The sequence below is a fragment of the Hemiscyllium ocellatum genome, chromosome 12 (genome assembly GCF_020745735.1).
Source record: "Hemiscyllium ocellatum isolate sHemOce1 chromosome 12, sHemOce1.pat.X.cur, whole genome shotgun sequence".
Lineage (NCBI taxonomy): Eukaryota > Metazoa > Chordata > Chondrichthyes > Orectolobiformes > Hemiscylliidae > Hemiscyllium > Hemiscyllium ocellatum.
Genome location: NC_083412.1, coordinates 36657410 through 36678636, shown reverse-complemented (window position 1 = coordinate 36678636; position 21227 = coordinate 36657410). Strand labels below are relative to the sequence as shown.

The following is a 21227-nucleotide window of genomic DNA, read 5'->3' as shown; positions in this document are numbered from 1 at the left end:
AGAGGTCACAAGAATTTACTAGTGAAAAATTTCATTCCGAGTTCCACAGTCTAATGCTGTATGTGACCAGTTGCATTTTCTGATTCCTGAAAATCTATAATGTCACATTTTAATCTCAATAAAACTCTGATTCAGAAGCATTCTATTATAACTCTGCATTACGCAAACTGGCAATACAACAAGCATTCTTAATGAGTAATTTCACTTCAACATTTGCTCAAAATGATCTAACATATATACATTGAAATCATTAAATAGCAGGAAGATCGAAGCCATTATGTTTGGTCCATTCTACAATATGCATCTCTCTCGTATTGACTCTGTCCTTCTCACTGGCAACTTTCTGATGCTGGAACAGTCTATACATAACTTGGGTGTCATAATTGATTCAGAAATTAGCTTCTGACCAAGAATCATGCGATCTTAAGAGGCCTATTTTCATTTCCATAATACTGCCTTTGCTACATCACATCTGTTGCAGGAACCCTTATCCATGTCATTCTTATCTTGAGCTTTGACTTGTCCCGTCCAATATATTCCTGGCTGGCCTTCCACATCCTACTCTTCAGGTCATCCAAAACTGTGGCTTTACTTGCAAAAGTTCTAATCACCATCAGTCCTGTGCTTGCTAACCGAAATTAAATCCAGGTTGCGCAATACCAGGATTTAAAAAATCTTATCCTTGCTTTTGAATCCTACCATTTCCTTTTTCCATCATCTCTTCAGCCTCACAACCCACCATGATATCTAACCTTATTCAATTCTGACAATTAATCATCCTCATTTTTAATTACTTCAAAACCATTGGTGGTCTTGCTTTTAACTCCCTAAATCACTCCACTTTCATTACTTCTCTTTTCACCTTTTAGAGGCTTTATCGAAACTACACGTTTGACAAGAATTTTGGTCATGTGTCCCAAGAAGACCTTGTGTGATTTGGTATCAAATTCTGTCACATAATGCTCCTCTGATGTTTAATAAATTGTTGTTTCTAACAGAGCATAATATTCAATTAGATTTGTGCATTTAGAATGTTAATACAATTCAAAACAGATTAGTGCATGGGCCGTATTGCTTGCAATGTTTTTTGTTCCTTGCATGGGGCATAACAATATGGAAGATTTTCTAGAATTTCTTACTCCAATTTTCACACTCCAATTCTTTTAACCTTATTCACACAAGGGAATAATAAGTCCCATAAAATGTTCATAAATTTGGATCCAGGCTTTGAAGGATTTTTGAAAATAACATGGTCAAATTTCTCTCCAGTGTTAGGATTGGCAGCTAGTGAGTGTGAGTTCATGAATGCTGAAATGGGTCCTTTTCCAAGGTTTAGTGCAATTAGCATACAATGGGCAGGCTGCAGGTGCGTGTTTGGGTTGGCCACCACCCTGGGGTTGGCAGAGTCCCAATTAGGGATGGAGAAGTCACATCTTGTGGCAACTCTTAAATGCTCATGTACAATGAAGGAATAGCTCAGAATGAATAATGTATCTCCAGAATTACTGCAGGGTACAGTCAGAGGAGAGACATATTTTTCTCCAGCATTTTAAGGAACTAGAAGGCAGGAGGCATAAACAGCTAAACAGGTAAGCAGCAACAATCATAGACAGAGGATAGGAAGTTATTTATTGTGATGACCTAACCAGATCAGAAAAATTAGTTTGTTTGAAAATTCACCACAAACTGTGATTTAAACCCTTTGTCCCCACTTTACTAACTTGCCACAGCTCCAAGCTTTTACTTCCATGTATTTGATTGCCTCCTTATTTATGGTATTACATTATTCTATCCATCCTTGTTTTGTAACATGACCCACACGTTTCATCATCATCATAAGCTAATCCATTGCGTTCATTAAATGAATACCATGACTTTCACTCATGCACAGGTCTGTTTCTACATTCATTGTCAAAAAGAGCACAAAATGTAAAGGATACATTTATGAGCCATGGATTACCAGACTTGTAGCATGTTTCCCTCTGTACCCTGGAGGAAATGAGGAAGATAGTGCCCCTCACAGCCATCAATAACGTGTGTCAGCTTAACTCCAGCTGGTAACAGGTCTTCTTCTGGCATACTTAAGATGTTTGCCACTGCCTAACATAGCAAGTTCAGCTGGTAAAATCACTGTTCTTTCAAGAGTTTGTAAACCCATTAGTATGGCTGCTGTGTTTTGCAATCTGTCTTTGTCCTATACAACACCTTGTTGTGCATGCCATTACTGTGGCTAATAGTGAAGATCTCCTGATTTTGATGTGCTATCAAAATGTGCAACTTCTTTCCCACTCAGAATTGTCAGTTTCCAAGCTTCAAAAATTTTGAAAATGCTGTATAGACTGGTTGAACCAAATGGTCTGTTTCCATGCTGTAAGACTCTGTCAACACAATTAGATTAGATTCCCTACAGTGCGGAAATAGGCCCTTCGGCCCAACAAGTCCACACCAACCCTCCAAAGAGTAACCCACCCAGACCCATTCATCTACTGCCTACTCATGCACCTATCACTTTGGGCAATTTAGCATAGCCAATTCACCTGACTCACACATCTTTGGACTGTGGGAGGAAACTGAAGCACCCGGAGGAAACCCATGCAGACACGGGGAGAACGTGCAAACTCCAAGCTGACAGTCATCCGAGGCTAGAATAAAACCTGGGTCCCTGGTGCTGTGAGGCAGCAGTGCTAACCACTGAGCCACTGTGCACAATTGTTGTTGACCAAACATTTGATAGAAGAAACTCAGATTCCAACCGTATGCTTTAATTCAGATGCAGCTGTCACAATTTTAAAAGCCCATCTGAACAGTGGCTGAATCTTTCCAGAGTCTAGAACCCTTGCTGGACATGTTACATTTAAAACAAAATATATTCAGATTTAATGACATCTCATTAATGTCTCCCAAGAATGTTAATTACAGCAATAAAAACCCACCACATACATTTATTAATATACCAACTGCAGCAAGCAGGATACTTGCATCAAATGGCACCTCTTTTGAAATTGGAAATGGGTGCACTGGAATAAGCTATCTTTTATTCTTTCAAGGAATATGGCTGGATCAGCAATTAATGCACACTCTCATTTCTATTTGCCTTTTAGGTGAAGTTAATAATGTAGAGATATTGTCACAGTATTAATAATCAGGAGCCTCAGGTGTTGTGCTGGAGAGATAGTGCAATTTGAATTCCCAGAAAATGAAGTGAAACTCTATAATGATCTTGAAGCTGTTGCCAACTGCCAATAAAAACCCTTCTGCTTCTCAACTGTTCTTTAAGGAAGGAAATCTGTTGTCCTTACCTGGTCTGGCCTCCATGTGACTCTGGACCTAAAGCAAGTGTTAAGAGAATTAAGTGATTCCACAACCACTGGATCAGGTCCAAGCTCTGCTCTCCCACCAAATCCAATTGTGAATGGTGGTGAATAATCACACAACTCACTGGAAGTGAAGGCTCTACAAATATCCTAATCCTCAATGAAGGGAAAGCTGATCACATCAGTGCAAAAGATTATGCTGAAGTATTTGTAAAAGTCTTCAGCCAGATGTGTTGAATGGATAATGTCAACAAACTGCTGGAGGCTTTGGATACTGCAAAGGCCTTGGACTGACAATATTCTGACAATAGTACTGTGAAGAATTGTCCTCCAGAACTTACTGCACCTCCAGGCAAGCTGTTCCAGTGCAGCTACAACACTGGCATCTACCTGACAATGTGGAGAAGTGCCCAGGTAGGTCCTGTACTCAAAATGCAGGAGGAATCCAAATCAGTGTGAGGTGAGGTGAGGTGAGTGTGAGTGTGAGTGTGAGTGTGAGTGTGAGTGTGAGGTGAGGTAAGGGTGACGGTGAGGGTGAGGTGAGAGTGAGAGTGAGGTGAGAGTGAGGTGAGAGTGAGAGTGAAACCCACTGGCATCACAGCCACGTTCAGCTGAGTGTTGCATCAAAGAGCCCTAGCAAAACTGCAATCTGTGGGAATTGGGAAAAAAAAATGTTCTGCTATATCCAGGTTTGGGTTGAAAAGTGGCAAATATTATTCACATCACACAAATACCAGGAAATGACCATCTTCAACAAGAGAGAATCTAAGCATCAGTCCTTGACATTCAATGGTATTACCATCATTGAATTCTTCAATACCAATATCCAGATTTAACATTGATCATACAGTTGACACATAGCTTGCTTGAAGGAATGTGGTTGCAGTTGTAGGAGGTTAGTCATTTCAGCTCCATGACACATTGGTAGTTTGTCAAGATAGCGTCCGAGGTCTAATTATTTTATTTACTTCATGATAAGGTCAGAAATGAGGATGTTCACTGATGATTGTACAATGTTCATCATTATTTTGGACTGAAGCAGTCCATGCTCGAATGCAATAGGACCTTGACAATATCCAGGCTTGGGCTGACAAGTGGCAAGTATCATTTGTGCCAGACAAATCCGAGGCAATGGCCACCTCCACTTAGTAATGATCTAACCACTGCCCCTTGACATTCAATGGTGTTACCATCACTAAATCTCCCACTATCAACATCCTGGGGATTACCATTGACCAGAAACTCAACTGAATTTGCCACATAAACATAGTGACTAAAAGAGACTCGGAATTCTGTGACAAGACTCCCCAAAGCCTATCCATTATCTATAAGGCGATAGTCAGGAATGTAATAGTGCACTCCCTACTTGTCTGGATGAGTGCAGCTCTAATAACTCTCAAGAAGCTTGACACCATCCACAACAAAGCGGCCTGTTTGATTGGCACCACATTCATACGCATCCATTCCCTCTATTATTAGGCAATAGACAACAATAGACAAAAGGTGCAGGAGTAGGCCATTCTGCTCTTCGAGCCTGCACCACCATTCAGTATGAGCATGGCTGATCATACTCAATCAGTGTCCTCTTCCTGCCTTATCGCCATAACCCTTGATTCTACTATCCTTGAGAGCTCTATCCAACTCTTTCTTAAACGAATCTAGAGACTGGGCCTCCACTGTCTTCTGGGGCACAGCATTCCACACACCCACCACTCTCTGGGTGAAGAAGTTTCTCCTCATCTCTGTCCTAAACGGCCTACCCCTTATTTTTAAGCTGTGTCCTCTGGTTCGGGACTCACCCATCAGCAGAAACATGTTTCCTGCCTCCAGAGTGTCCAATCCTTTAATAATCTTATATGTGTCAATCAGTCTTCTAAACCCAAAGGTATACAAGCCCAGTCGCTCCAATCTTTCAACATAAGATAGTCCCGCCATTCCAGGAATTGACCTCGTGAACTTATGCTGCACTCCCTCAATAGCCAGAATGTCTTTCCTCAAATTTGGAGACCAGAATTGCACATAGTATTCCAGGAGCGGTCTCACCAGGGCCCTGTACAGCTGCAGAAGAACCTCTTTGCTTCTATACTCAATCCCTCTTGTTACGAAGGTCAGCATGCTATTAGCTTCCTTCACTAGGCTGTACGTGCATGCTTGCCTTCATTGACTGGTGTACAAGAACACCCAGATCTCTCTGTACTGCCCCTTTATTTAACCTGACTCCATTTAGGTAGTAATCTGCCTCCCCGTTCTTGCCACCAAAGTGGATAACCATACATTTATCCACATTAAACTGCATCTGCCATGCATCTGTCCACTCACCTAACCTGTCCAGGTCACCCTGTAATCTCCTAACATCCTTCTCACATTTCACCCTGCCACCCAGCTTTGTATCATCAGCAAATTTGCTAATGTTACCATTAATACCATCTTCTATATCATTAATATATACTGTAAAAATGCTGCGGTCCCAGCACTGATCCCTGCAGTACCCCACTGGTCACTGCCTGCCATCCCAAAGGGAGCCGTTTATCACTACTCTTGGTTTCCTGTCAGCCAACCAATTTTCAATCCAAGTCAGTACTTTGCCCCTTATTGATGCTTAGTAGGAGTGATGTATACTATCCACAAAAGCACTGCAGAAATTCACTAAAGGACCTTAATCAGCTCCTTCCAAATACACAATCACTTCCACCTAGAAGGACAATGGCAGCAGATACATGGGAACACTACTGCCAGCAAGTTCCCCTTCAAGCCACTCATCATTGTGGGTAAACCTACAGCATGTAGATGCAACAGTTCAAAAAGGCAGCTCACCACCACCTTCTCAAGGGCAAAGAGGAATGGGAAACTTCTCAGAAAATCCAGAAAGACCTGGATAATATCCAGCCTTGGGTTGGAAAGTGGCAAATATCATTCACAGCACACAATTCCAGATAATGAACATCTTCACTAAGGTAGAATCTAAGCATCAGCCCTTGACAATCATTAAATCCTTCAACAACAATATCCAGGTTTACCATTGATCAAAAACAAAAGACATTATATAAATATTGTGTCTACAAAAGTAGATCAGAGGCTAGGAATCTCACAGTGAATAACTCAACTCTGCGCATGATCTAGATGGCACAAGTCAGGAGTATTTTGGAACACTCTCCACTCTCCAGGATGGGTGCAGCTCCAACAACACTCAAGAAACTTAATACTATCCAAGACAAAATAACCTACTTTATCAGCACCAAAATCCACAAACATTCACTACCTTTACTACCTTACGCACAATAAAAGATAAGGTAAAGTCCCAAAGGACCACAGGGCTGTTCTCTCATTAGTAAAACATGACTGATAGTGGTTTAACCTGAGGGTCACTACACCTCAGTGGAATGGAGAGGCTGAGAAGGCAAATCTTTTGTGGTAACCTCAGCCAGTGTGGGAATTGAATCCACACTGTTCGCATTACTTTGTATCACAATCTCGCCAATTGAGCTAACTGACCTGCAACAGTGTGTACCATCTACAGGTGTGCTGCAGAAATTGACTGAAAGTTAATGGTCTGGGGAATGTTGTTGAACAGAGGGACCTGGGGGTACAAGTTCATCATTCCTTGAAAGCAGCATCACATGTAGACAGGTGGGTGAAGAAGGCATTTGGCACAGTTACCTTAACTGGTCAGACCATTGAGAAAAGAGTTGGGACATCATGTTGCAACTGTACAAGACATCGGTGAAGCCACTTTTGGATTACTGCATAAATTCTGGTCATCCTGCCAAAGGAAGGATGTGGTTAAACTTGAAAGGGTGGAGAAAAAATTTACAAGGATGTGTTGGGACTGGAGGGCTTGAGTTATAAGGGGAGGGTGGATGGGCTGGGACTTTTTTCCCCGGAGTGTCGGAGGTTGAGGTGTGATCTTATAGAGGTTTATAAAATCATGTGGGGCATAGATAATGTAAATAGCCAAGGTTTATTTTCCAAGAGTAGAAGAGTCCAGAACTAGAAAACATAGGTTTAAGCTCAGAGGGGACTTTTTCACACAGAGACTGGTGCATGTATGGAATGAGCTGCCAGAGGAAGTGGTAGAGGCAGGTACAATTATAACATTTACAAGATATTTGGACAGGTACATGAATAGGGAAGGTTTAGAGGGATATGGACCAACACTGGCAAATGGAACTAGTTAAGTTTGGGATACCTGGTCAGTGTGGACAAATTGGACCTGTTTCCATGCTATATGTTTCCATGACAATGGCAGCAGATTCACGAAAACACTGCTAAATGCAAGCTTCAGTGTAAGCCACTCACCATCTTCAGTTGGAACTACTTTCAGTGTCACTGGGTGAATATCTTGTAACCCCCTTCATAACAGCCTCTGGGTCTACCTACATATAATGGACTGTAGCAGTTCAATTCTCCAGCACCTTATCCAGACAACTAGGGCTGGCCCATACTGCAACACCCACATCCCACAAAGGAATTTTTATGAAAACGTTGTGGTTTCAAATTAATCAAATTAACGGCATGGACTACTTATCAGATGAATTACAAGAAAAGCCCAAGTTGCTTCAAGCACATCAGTTTTGGAGTAGAACATGGGCAAAATTAGCATCTTTACCAATTTGCCAAAAATGAGATCCTCTAACTTATTACCAAACCAACAAGAACGGCATGCAACTTCAAGGCCATGTAAATAGTCATCACCACAATTTCACATCGTTTCTGCTTTCTCATCCCCAGCTATATTTTTGGAATACACACAGATGAAAGTCAGTTGTTTGAAGTGAAAACTGTACCTAATATAGTATACAGTTCTGAAAATCGGAACATTTTGGATGGAGACTAATCTTCAGCAAGGAGCAAGTGATAGAATTATGTCACCTGCTGAAAGATGACCTACATCTGCAATCTCCAGGGACAACACAGCATTACCTTTTGCAATAAAATGGTAATAGAGCTCTGAACTCTTTATTTTAGTTTTTTCTAATTTTCCCAAAAGGAACATCAATAATATCAGTTAATCTATACCTTATACAAAAATAAAGAAGGAAATTGGCATTTTTTTGGCAGACTAAATAACTTTGTCACTTTTTCAATGGCAACTGGACATAGTTTTCTCAGGTTTTCTAAGGTATAACATGTCCTAGATTACCCTGATCATAGTGGTGAAGCCTCAACATAAGCAAAGACTTCCATTCAATTAACAACAGTGATTGGTGTAATCCTATGTAATAATGATGCATTAGTGTTACGACAACAACACATTATTTAGCTCTGATCACAAAACAGACAATTGACTCCTTTGAGAACAAGGTTGTCCATGACAGGGATGGCTTGTGACAACGTCCTCTAGCAATGAATAGGTGTGATTGTGATCATAGTTCATTCGCAAGCATGGCCAAGCATGTCATAGGGAATAGCTTGATAGGTTATTGGTACTGAAATCTCATACATCCTGCTTCCGCTGTCACAAGTTACAGTTAACATTAAAGCACAACCAGTTTCAGCATCAAATGAGACAATAGAAGTGAGGAACCTTATACCCAGGAGACTGAGTAGTTTGGAATTCAAATCCGATAGCCTTTGAATTTCTTTTGGCTTCCTGCAGAATGGAGAAACCATGACACCTTCCCTCCCAGTTGCAGTCAGGGTATCTCAAACATTAGCATTTCTCACAGGCATACCTTCAATGCCTTTAATGTGGCGATTGAGGCACCACAAAGATGGTAGCTTTTATCCTGCTTGGCTGCTGCGGTCGAAATCCTGAGGATAGCCTGAGTTTTGAAAAGCTATGCAGAACAGCATAACTGTTTGACATGAGATTCACACCAAATGCCGTTAATGGATATATTTGCCAATGAAATATGAGTAGATTGAGCTTTGCAGAGCACCCCTCCAGAATCGCTGATAATAACATCATTAAATAAGAATTTTGGGACCAAATGTGTCTCTGATACTCCCATCTATGCAAACTGAAGCTTCTATAAATGACTCCAAGTAAGTGGAAAATCTGATTTTATGCCATATTTCATTAGTCACCCCCACTTCTGGGAAAAAGAGAACACTGAACCTGTTCAGCATTCCGCCTAGCTAATTCTTGATCAAAATAGTAAACAGAATCCTGCACAGTAAGGCAGCCATATACTTAATGCACAGGGGAGGATAAAAACTCAAACACATTTCTGTAGCTTAATCAATAGTTTTGATGGCTACATCGGTCTGTCCTCATAGATTAACAAGCTCGAGCTGAAATTAAAATTTGGAAAAACAAAATCACTTCACTCCCCTCAATGAAAACATTAATGGAAGAAAACAATTAAAAATCGATACACCAGGCTAGTTATTTTGGACTTAACTGCAGGGCTGCAGGTATCTGTCACTATTAGTTACCACTGCCCTATAGTTTGATTTTGTGTGTTTGTGGTTCTGTCACCTAAGGAGTGGACGATGTAATGCAGGAACATTTTCTGACACATTACTATGAAGTGTGTGGCTTAAGGCACCCTATATTCAGGTCAGAAATCCCACAAAACACATTTTTGTTGAGATTCTCTGAACTCTAACACATATTTATGTCCCAAAGACAGCCCTACAGGCACAGTGCAATTTTATATTATGCTAGTGCACATATTAATCAAATCATATTATCTTCATAAAAGATAGGGCTAGGTATTGTAGGAAGCTAACATTTAGTTTTAGGCTTTGGAATATAGGTTTGGATCCAAATTTAGAATACTGGATGAAGTATTTTTAATTTGTCTGATGATTGTAAATGTCCTAAATTAAATGAATTAATTCAAATTCAAATAGCTTCTTAGCAGATGGAAGTCTGCAGTTCGAAATGCATCCATTTTCCACACTTGCGGCATTATATTTGCAATTTCACTTGAAGAGATTGCAAAGTAATATGGTAGTCTTCTGGGAGTAAGACTCAAGGCTTTTGCTGAGAGAAGGTTAGAGTTAATCTTAACTTGGCGTGATGATTGTTCCAGTTATTAATGCTCATATTCAATAGCCAATAGGTATAGGATTCATTCTTAATACAAAATATGCTTGTATAAAAAAAAGTGCTTTTTAAACCAAATGATCAGATATTGCTGTCACACATTCAAAATACTGCTGATGTTGAAAGCTGAACAAGAAACAAAGAGCTGGAAACCATAGCACATTTGGCAGTAACTGAAAAGACTGAAAACAAAATGTTTGGCCCAGATTTTATGATCAGAAACCTTTTTCTGAGGCAGATCAGCCAGAAAGAAATACACACTCATATTTTGTTCACTTCTTCCCCCACAGTTTCTTGTGATGAAACAGCAGAGACCAATCTAGGAAGGCCCACGATTGGCAGCAGAGAGAATCGTTATGGAAACCACAATCCTTTCTCAGCAATAAGTGGGCCATATTTTGTAGTTTAAATGTCCAGCAGCCACTTTGGACATGTAGGTCAGGCCCCAGGTGAAGGTGGGGGGAGGGGCAAATGGAAGGTAGGTTAGGGGCTAGAATGTCAGGTGATGGATGAGTGCTGAGGGTAGATTGAGGGCTTGGGCTCTGGAGTAGGGTGGAAGGAGCTTGTCAGGTCAGGCAGCAGGATAGAGGGAGGGTGTTGGTTCGATAGGGTTGGAATGGAGCTAATATGTCAGGTTAGAGGAGGAGGGTTCAGACTGGGGGAGGCGGTGGATTTCAGAATAGGGAAGGTGCTGGGTGTCGGGTCATGAGGATTTTTGTAACCGGAAGGGGGGGTAGTGGGAAGATGTTGGTTGTTGGTGGGGTTGAATGGGTGTTAGGTAAATCAGACCATGGATGTAGGAGTCAATGAGGAAGGGAGTGGTGTTGGGTTGGGGAAGGTCACAGAATTGGTGTGGTATATTATGTTGGGGGGGTGGTGTCATGTCCAGTGGAGTGAGGTTGGGGGATTGTTGATGTCAGATTGAGGATGGGTTGAGGGGGAGATCAGGTCAAGGGTGGAGGTGTTGGATTGGGGAGTGTCAGCAGTTGAGGTAGTGTGGTTACAGTGATCACTGTTGAGTTGAAGGTTCCATTTAACAGTTATTCAGGGTTGAAATAAGGTTTTCAATTCTCTAACTGTTCCTGATTAAGTATTAAACTAAACTGAGCTGGAACCCTCCAAAATCCAAGTTCAATTTTCCAGCAATCCCCATGGATTCAGCTCATGTTCCCAATGCTCAATTCCAGTCTACCCTGCAGAAAAAAAAAACACCTGGCCAACGGAATTTCTGAATCAGTTGCTTCAACAGACAAAAGATCGTTCGCTCAAAACATCAACTTGATTTCTGTCCCTGTAGCCACTGAAAACTCTGCTCAGTATTTCAATTATTTATGAGCAGTTCTGAGAGGCATTGTGCGATTTATTAAAGTTAAAATTAAATACCTACTGGACTCACCTGAATCAGCAGTTTTGCCTTGTACTTTTTGCTGTACATACGTGGGGTAAATCCAACAGTGAATAGAGTCCCAGTGGAGCCAAGTGGAAGCAGTTCACCAGCTTGAGGTGATACCACAAAAGCCTGATCACTACAAGGTAGAAAGTGGGCTGTGAAGGGCATGGGATACCTAAAAGGCACAGAATGAGAAGTAGAACACTAGTTAGTGAGAACTAATATCCCATATTTAGGTTTTCAGACCTGCTAAACTTTCCCAGCAACTTCTGTTTTGTTCTCTATTTAGGTTTGTTGAATTCTAGAAGAATGATCAGTTGTTATACTCGAGGTTGAACATCTCACTTAATTTCATTTGATCTACAGAAAATCTGAACGATTTAATAATACTTATGTTTAAAAATGTGATCTCAGGGTGTCAGCATTTCTGGCATGGCCACAATGACTGACCATCATTAGTTACCCTGAGGTGGTAGTCGTGGGCTGTTCAGAACTGCCGCGATCCTTGGGGAGACAATGATCCATAAACCTAGTTACAATGAAGAAATGGAAGTATGTGAACAAATCAGGAAGGTCCTAGATGTAAGGGGGCTAGACCTAAGGGACACCATGTTCCCCAGAATGCTTCCCTAATGTCGAATGGGATCCCACCAACAATTAAGCTTGTTGTCCCTGCAGCCATTTTACGCTCTGTGGGACATTCATTGTCTCAGGGTGAGACCCCTGTTTCATCTGGGCATGATGCCCTTGCTTAGTTGCGGGCCATCAAGCGGTCCCACTGCTGGGAGAATAGTTGGGCTGCAAAGAGGAGGTGGTTATGGAAGCTGGACTGAAGGGACTGGGCTAGCAACCTCTGCAGAAGTTCTGAGGCAGGTGGAAGGTGTGGTTCGAAAGCTGGGCCACAGAGTATTGCTATGACAAAAGGAATATGGCTTGGAGGGATCTTCCAATGGGCAAAGGGGATCTCTTGAGGTCCATCCCCTTGTACAACACCAGACAGTCCAGTAAATTCTGTCAGGCTTGGCCTGGGCCTCTCTCTGCTGCATGTAAAGAGGTGGGATTGGACTATTGGTAGCCATGATTACAGGTCAACTAACCCGGCATTGATGATGCAATACATTTAGAGACAAAATTAATTGGTACATTAAAATTTTGTTATATGGATGGATAAATTAAAGCCAGCACAGATTTGTGAAAGAAAACTCTTGTTTGAATAATTCGATTTTTGCCAAATTAATGCTGAGTGATTTTGACTGATTTGATTTATTGTCACGTGTACCTAAATACAGTGAAAAGCTTTGTTTGCGAGCAGTACTGGCAGATCATTGTGAGCAAGGACATACAGAACATAGGGTGAAAAAAATCTTGGACAGAGTAAGGCATACAGGTTAAACCATGTTCTAGGCAAGATCACATTAACAAAATCAGCATTATTTGAAGTTAGAGAGTCCATTCATCAGTCTAATAACAGCAGGGAAGAAGTTGCTCTTGAACCTGCTGATGTGTATGTTCAGGCTTCTGTATTTTCTGCCTGATGGAAGGGATTGTAAGAGATCATTACCAGGTTGGTTGGGTCTTTGATGATGTTGGCAGTCTTTCCACTGCAACAAGGTGTGTAAATGGCATCCATGGATGCAAGGTTGGCTTCTGTGATGGTCTGGACTATGCACATAACTTTCTATAGTTTCTTACAGTCTTGCCAATCCAGTTGCCATATCAGACCATTATGCACCGGGATAGTATGCTTTTTATGGTGCATCTGTAAAACTTAGTGAGAGCCCTTATGGACAGACTAAATTTCCTGAGCCACCCGAGGAAGGAGGCATTGTTGTGCCTTCTTGACCATCTCATCTACGAGAGAAGTCCATTACAGATTGTGGATTATTGTCACTCCTAGGAACTTGACTGTCCCCACCCTCTCAACCTCAGCTTCGTTGATGTTGATGTGGGGCGTGTGCTCCTCCTTTCTTTCTGAAGTCATTAATCAGTTCTTTAGTTTTGCTGGCATTGAGAGAGGGGTTGTTATCATTGCATCACATCACCAACCCCTCTAGCTCCTTCCTGTACCCTGACCCATCCATCATACTATGCTGGAATCATCAACAAACTTGGAGGTGGGTTTGTTTGGAATTTGGCAACACAGTCATGGATGTACAGGGGGTGGTGTTGTTTGTACGTGCACTTTCAAAGATAATTCATAAGTGATCATATAATGAACATTTTTTAAAAAGTGAAGCCCTTGTGTAAACAGAATAGTGTTTGACTTTCATCTATTTTACAGCTCCTTGTGAAAATGTGTTTCTTCTCACAGTCTTTTGCAGAATTCCATTCCACAACCTCAAAATCTGCAAGATCACTGTGAACTAGTTTTTGCAGGTATTTGAACATTGGCAGCCATTTTATCCAAAAGATGTTTTGCATTGCAATATCTTCTCAATGAAATGTTCTGAAAGGTCATTTACAGTTTAATATCCTGTCCAGACATCCAAGCTAGCTTCCAGTCTTGGGCAGTCCCATGTGTATTGGTAAAAGCAAAAAAAAAGTAACTTAACCTCACAAATCTATTTTGTTTCAAAATGGCTTGTCCATTCACAAAAATAAAATGCCTATTTTCCATAAGTTTGTGAATAAAGCAGCTTGGCTGTGACTGTGTGGGATCTATTTCTGAGCAATTAGTTTTAATGATCTGATATGCGCTGCCTAAAATGATCGTGGAGACAGGCCTATTATTAAGTTCCTAAAGGGAATGGAATAAATGCTTAAAAAATAAATATTCCTGGTCAGAATGGAAAAATCTACAGGAATGGGACTAACTGCTGATCTTCATTTTTTTTTAATTCACTCATAGGAGTGGGCATCATTGGCTGGCCAGCATTTATGTCCATCCCCGGTTGCACTTCAGAAGTTGATGGTGAGTTGCCTTCTTGAACGTCTGCAGTCCATGTACTGTGAAGCAGACCCACAATGCTGCTAGGGAACAGAATTTCAGAATTTTGATCCAGCCATAGATTTCTAAGTCAGCACAATGAGTGGCTTCGAGGGGAACTTGCAAGTGGTGGTGTCCCCATGTGCTATTGATGGCCCATAGCACCTTACGCAAGCTCAGTCTTGAGTTACTAGATTTATTTGAAGCCTAGCCCATTTAAGTTAGTGCTAGTGCCACACAATACAAGATATGTGAAGGCGAGGTCTGTGCAATGGTCACTCTCATTGATACTGTCATAGCTAGATGTATCTGCAGATTGGTCAAATATGCTTTCCCCTCTGGTTGGTTGTCTTACTACCTGCTGCTAATCCAGTATAGCAGAGGTGTCCTTTAGGACTTGACTAGCTCCATCAATGGTGCTGATGCCAAGTCATTGTGGACACTGAAATCCCCAGCCAGAGTACATTTTGTACCCTTTCCACCCTCAGTGCTTTTTCCAAGCATTGTTCCACAAGAGGAGAACTGATTCATCAGCTGAGAGAGGTAGGTACATAGTAATTAGCAGGAGGCTTCTTTGCTCATGTGCCATGGTGGGATTTGAACCTGGGTTCCCAGACATTACCTGGTCTCTGGATTAATAACCTAGTGATAATACCATTACGGTATTGCACCTCCTTGAAATATATAGTTCTTCAAATGGCCTCCTTCTGTCAGGCGTTAGTTTGTGAATCAATAAAGTGATGAGGTTTAGAACAGAAGAAGGCAAAGCTCAAATAGCTATCGGTGAAGCCAGGGAAAAAAAAATAATTGATGCTATTTTTGTAGCGAGTGTAGTCAGCTTTAGATATGCTTGAAGTCATCTGTGCAATTTAAGATCATTGGAAGATTATAACTATCACCATCTAAGGCAAAGAATTAACAGCAAGAATGATGCTGCTATAGGAACAAAATTTTAAGTTATTATTATGGCAGAGTAATGAACAAGAAAGGATAGAGAACAAGAGACCTAGGTAGTATTTCTGGAGGATACAGCTGATAAAATTATTGCCATACTTGAAAGAATATCCAAACAACAGGGATGTTATGATTCTATTTTATTTTTACGGTGAGCATGTAAAGTGTGCCACTTCACCAAAGAGTGATAGTTTGAGTTGTCCATCCAGTGCATAATGATCTGTACAAAGAGGAATGTATCCATGGGGCATGAATGGAACTTCGGGCCTACTTTATTAAATGCAGAATTTCTATGACATCTTTTGTTAAATCAAGGTGAAACAAATTAAGGTGAAATTTGGAGAGATTATTAGCACTATCAGTTCAAAAGCCCAGGCTACTGTTCTGGGAACAAAAAAAAATTGTTGGCAAACTCAGCAAGTCTGGCAGTATCTGTAGGGAGCATGCAGAGTTAACTTCTCAAGGTCAGTGACTTCATCTTTGTTTTAATTTGATGTTCTAGGGACACTGGTTCAAATCTGACTGTAGCAGATGGAATTCAAGCTCAATAAAAATCTGGAATAAAAGGCTAATCTAATGGTGACTATCTATCACTTGTCATAAAAACCCATCTGGTTCACTAACGTCCTTTAGGGAAGGAAATTTTCTGTCCATACCTCACCGGGCCTACATTTAACTCTAGTCCCACAGTCATGTGGCTGGCTTTTAACTGCCCTGTGAAATGCCAGAGGAAGCTACTCGGTTCCAGGACACTTTAATGTAGGCAACAAATGTTGGCCCAGCCACTTAAGTGAATATCGCACATACAAATACAAAGCAAGGTACAGTATAAAGACAAAGAGAGTTAAGAACCTGGAATAATACTGAACAAACCTTTCTCACAAAATGAATACTTAGACTTCTGTATTCCACATAAATTTTTGAAAGTTAAAATTTGGTACCAGATCAGAAAGCTAAAATAAAACTTTGTTCCTGACTGTGAGGCTAGCAAATAAGTTAATTCTGATAGTCTTTTGACTCAAGATATAATGTACTTTTTGTGTTTGGTTGAGATTAAAGTAACTTTCAAAGTTGGCAAGAATATGCTTATATGACAGAAAATCAAGTGCTGATAATTAGTTTCATTGCACTGTCTTACAATTTACCTGAAGTAGCCATAAAAAATGGAATGCAATTCTTTACAGAAAGAAATATAGAATACAAAAGTGGCAAAGTAATGATGAAGTCTATATAAATGCTAAGTGAGGTCAAAGTTGGAATATTGTACGCAGGGTTGTCCTCCATGATGCAAGAAGAACATTGAGACAAAGGTTGACAGACTCATAATGGTAAGAAGAAATTCAACAATGTTCTAATGAAAACAATGATAGTTTTTCAGAGAAAATTAAGACAAAATTGAAGAGAGGTACAGTGTTCGAAAACATGAAAAGTTGTACTAGTATAGGTAGAAACAAACATTTATTCTGAGCGAGAGGGTGGCACAGGGGAGATGCATTTAAATTAAATAGTGATAACAGGAGAAACATTTTCCACTCAGAGACCTGCAAGACTGTTAAGGCTCACTTGTGGAGTTAGTTAAAGAAAATACCATGTCAAGATTTAGAATAGGATATCTAGTTGGTTTATTAAAGGGAAATTTAAGTATATAAAACAGGATAGAAAAATATAATTCCTATTGTAGTTTATGTAATATAAAATCACCAACAAGGATCAATTGGACCAAATGGCCTATTTTCAATGTTGCAATTTTTACATAGATATTCTGTTAACATCACGAAAGCATCATAACACTAGCAGAGGATGATGTGCATATTGTTACAGACAGAAATTGTGCATTTTCTTACTGCTAATGATCAATACATCTTATAAATGAGGAACATGTGTTTTCCTACCCTCAATGTGATTGTCCCAAAGTAAATAACTACAGCAACAATCTTCTTTTGAAAATTAACAAAGGAGATAATTTATTATCACACATTTTCGTTGGAGAGCAACATATCACGTACTTAACTCTCATACATTGCCTCACACACACACAAAGACTAAACGCAGATTAAGAAAAATCATATTTGCAATGCACGAATGTCACCATTTCTTTTGTAGCAGGACTGTACATTCTTAAATGAGTTGATATTTTACTTGAAGTAGACCTCTTGTAAAGCAGAGAAGTTTCAGTAAGTTGTGAGGCTTGTTCTCATCAAATTTATAGGAGCTTTGCTCCCAGCTGAATATGAAGTTGAAAAGGGTTGGGAAAAATCCCCCTCCTATTTTCAAGGTACTCCTGTTTATCACCATGGCTGCTTAAAGGACGTGAGTGAGTTTGATGGATTTCTGCTGGGACTCTTGTCTGGAGGAAAACTGCTTTAAAAAAGCAGAGGACAAAATAGTCCTCATTATTTGAATTATATCAGTTTAAAGTCTTGTGTCCAAAAAGTGATTGTATGTCGATTACTCATGCAATACAATCATTTGACACTTAGAAATTTATCCAATTTATTTTAGATGAGACATCGACAAAATATAGTGGATAGTTGATGGGGATGTATTCACATTACTTTACACACGTCGTCTTTTGTCCAGAGTCAAACATAAGGAGCATCTGGCTAGAAAGCTGTGGGTCACTTATTGATAATCTATCCCCAAGCAAAGGCATGTGTGAATTCCCAGGTGGCTGTGAATGTTGATATCTAATTAGTTTTTTTTTCCCCAGAGACTCAGATGGACTGGAGTTCAAATGTCAAAAATCACAGCATTTGCAATGGTCACTTTAATATTCAGTGTCTAAAAGTTTGAAGCATTGACTGACAAGTCATAACATAATAGAATATGATAATAAGGACGCTACTACAGTACCTACAGAATAATTAAATTCAATACATTAGTCATACTATACATGTAACAGTGAGGCTAACTGAGTCACTGTCAAACAGTCATGACAATTGCTACTCCAGGACCGAAAGGGTGCTCATGGGTCAGCAAGTGGACTTTGATTTACTAGCAGGGAACAACAGGTTTCTCAGTCCTTTGAATGGTTCAAAAAAGGTGGAACACCTAAACATATTCCTTCTGTTTGTGAGAACTGATCCTTGTATATTAACGTGTGCTGTGTTTTGAGCAAACATAAAAGAGCTACATTGTGAGCTCACCTGATTGTCTTAAATTTGTTGTTAAGACATCTTAATGCACTCCATCACATGTTAAGATCCATTCTTGAGGACTTCATTCTAATGCAAAATTTTTCCTTAATATGCTTGCAAACAAATCTACTGAAGAGGTCTTCCCCATTGTCTACAGCAAGCCTACACTCACTGGTCAATGTACATTTTGGAATTCAAAGAATCCATCAACTACAACACTGGCCTCACCAGCAGTCTTGAAAACTGAGTCTAAAACATTTGCTCACTTTGCAAGCTTGATTCAGAAATGTTATCCTGCTAGGCTATGATTATCCGAATCAGGTCAATACTCACTCTATATTCCACTAACTTACAAATGGGCCAAAGGCTGCCACATTCATACATGAGAAGGACCATTCTACCTCACCTTACTTTGTAAAAACAAAGTAGTGCAAAATTTTGAACAACAGATTAAATAAACCATTTCACATTGAAACTATATAGTGGTGACATGAGAGGCATTATCCACTAATAGGATGTTGGCATTCATTGAAAGACATGATTTGGAGGAGCCAGTGTTAGGTGGGATGTACAAAGTTAAAAATCACACAACACCAGGTTAAAGTCCAACAGGTTTATTTGAAAGCACTAGTTTTCAGAGCACTGCTCCTTCATCAGGCACAACCACCAAATGTAATGGAACTATAACCTGGCGGTGTGATTTTTAACTTTTAACTGAAAGAGACATTCTGTCTATCACACAACTGACTCTGATCTCCAGCATCTGCAGTCCATCACTTTCTCCTGCATGTCCCAACAATCAACTGATCAAATCAAAATAGCATGTTTCATTGGTTGTTTGCAATAGGCAGAACACAGACCATGCTCAACCAGCCAATGCTTGCAAAACCCAAAACAAAACATCAGCTGTTAGATTTAGTGCTGCAATTGATCTGCAAGTGTTCACATGTGCTGATTGCTACACTAATAACCAATTTAAGATAATCAGTTTAATTTGTAACATTGTTGATTTCATTCTTAGAAGCATAATGTATTCATATGCAAGGACCTAATTTCTGCAAAGGAATATGTTCAAATCTTGTGCTTTCTTTGAATTACCAAGAGGCTTGGGGAACCTATAGTTGTAGCTTTTTGTAATTTAAAGCTTGTGTACTTGGCCCAATTAAGGGAGGACAGGAAACTACAGTAACATGTCTCTTTTCTTTAATAATATTCAAGTTCCATACCAGTAAGTGACTATTTGTGTCACCACAATTAACGTACAAATTGGACAATAAATTCAAGTCATCATACACGTGCAATTAAATACAGAAAACAGGAACTTGCTATCTGAGTTGCCCTTCTCCTCCAGGTCCTCCTTCATCTTTACATCTCACTGAGTGACCAGGCATTAAAACATAGTGAATAGCATGAGGTTGCTGAGGATACTCACTAAACATGCCAGTGAAAGTTTAGCCTTTGACCATTGTAGTGTCAGTATATTTTAAACAGTGATTATTTTTGATGACCAACAACCAACTTATCTGGCAATAAAAATTAGGTTTTACAAGTACGAAGAGTGCAATTATGTGCTATATAGAGATGGCAAGAAAGGTGATGAGAAGACCAAATAATTCGGGGTATTGCCCTGGAGAGACATTTTCTACCTCAGTATTAGGCATTAAGTATTAGACAGGAATGTTCATCAGTGAGCTTTCCAACTCACTACCAATTAAGGGACTTAATTGATCAATTAACAGCCACTGAAGGACTTCCAGCCACTACCAGTCTGAATACCTGCCTTCACAGCCAAGGAGTAAAATGGCTGATTTACCAACTAGGAAGTTAGGGTGACCAGTCTGCTGGGTTGCAGACCATTGCTCCATTTACCTCAATCTGGAGCCAACCTTGGGAAGAGTTAGACCAATAGAACAGCTCCTGAAGGCCACCCATTCTCTACCCTTGCTTCTGGGTCCTCTGACACTCCTTTCTCAATAATTCTCCACCCTGTGAGAGTCAAGTCAAGCTACCAACTCAGCTTTGGATCCTCAGAAGACCGGGCTTCTAGGGATGATCACAAGGACTTAGAAAATGCTGGTACGTGATTAACCAACAGCTTCCAGTGGGACAGAATTTCACCATTGAGGCGTTCAGTTTACCAATAAGCTCACAAGTCAGCTCTCAAGTTGCTAGTTTAGTTTTGGTCTGGTAATAGGAAGTCAGTCATACTCGAAGAAGACAACTACAACAGTTAGTTCATGGAGCATGAAATCTCACTCAGTTCCCATTCTTTCAGGTTTTAATTACTGCTGATTTTTTTAAAAACTTGTAAACCTTTGAAGAACATTTTATTTCTACTCATTTATCTCTTTTAAGCCCTTAATTCTTTTCTTCCCTCTCTTCATTCCACTTCCTAAATTCAATTTGACATTGAATCAACTATTCGAACTGACAGCTCCTGGCAGACTCTGCATTCTTCATTAATAAATCTTCAGCTTTAAGGGGTGAAGGGAATTAAAGGCCCGTGTTCACA

General features: G+C 40.1%; 1 protein-coding gene across 1 annotated transcript in view; it reads right to left on the bottom strand.

The window, feature by feature from the left end:
* Nucleotides 1-21227, bottom strand: part of LOC132820918 (cilia- and flagella-associated protein 47-like) — a 491537-nt gene that overhangs the window by 18757 nt on the left and 451553 nt on the right. Inside the window, 1 exon segment of the mRNA XM_060833275.1 lies at nt 11705-11873. Coding sequence (XP_060689258.1) covers nt 11705-11873 — 169 coding nt within the window.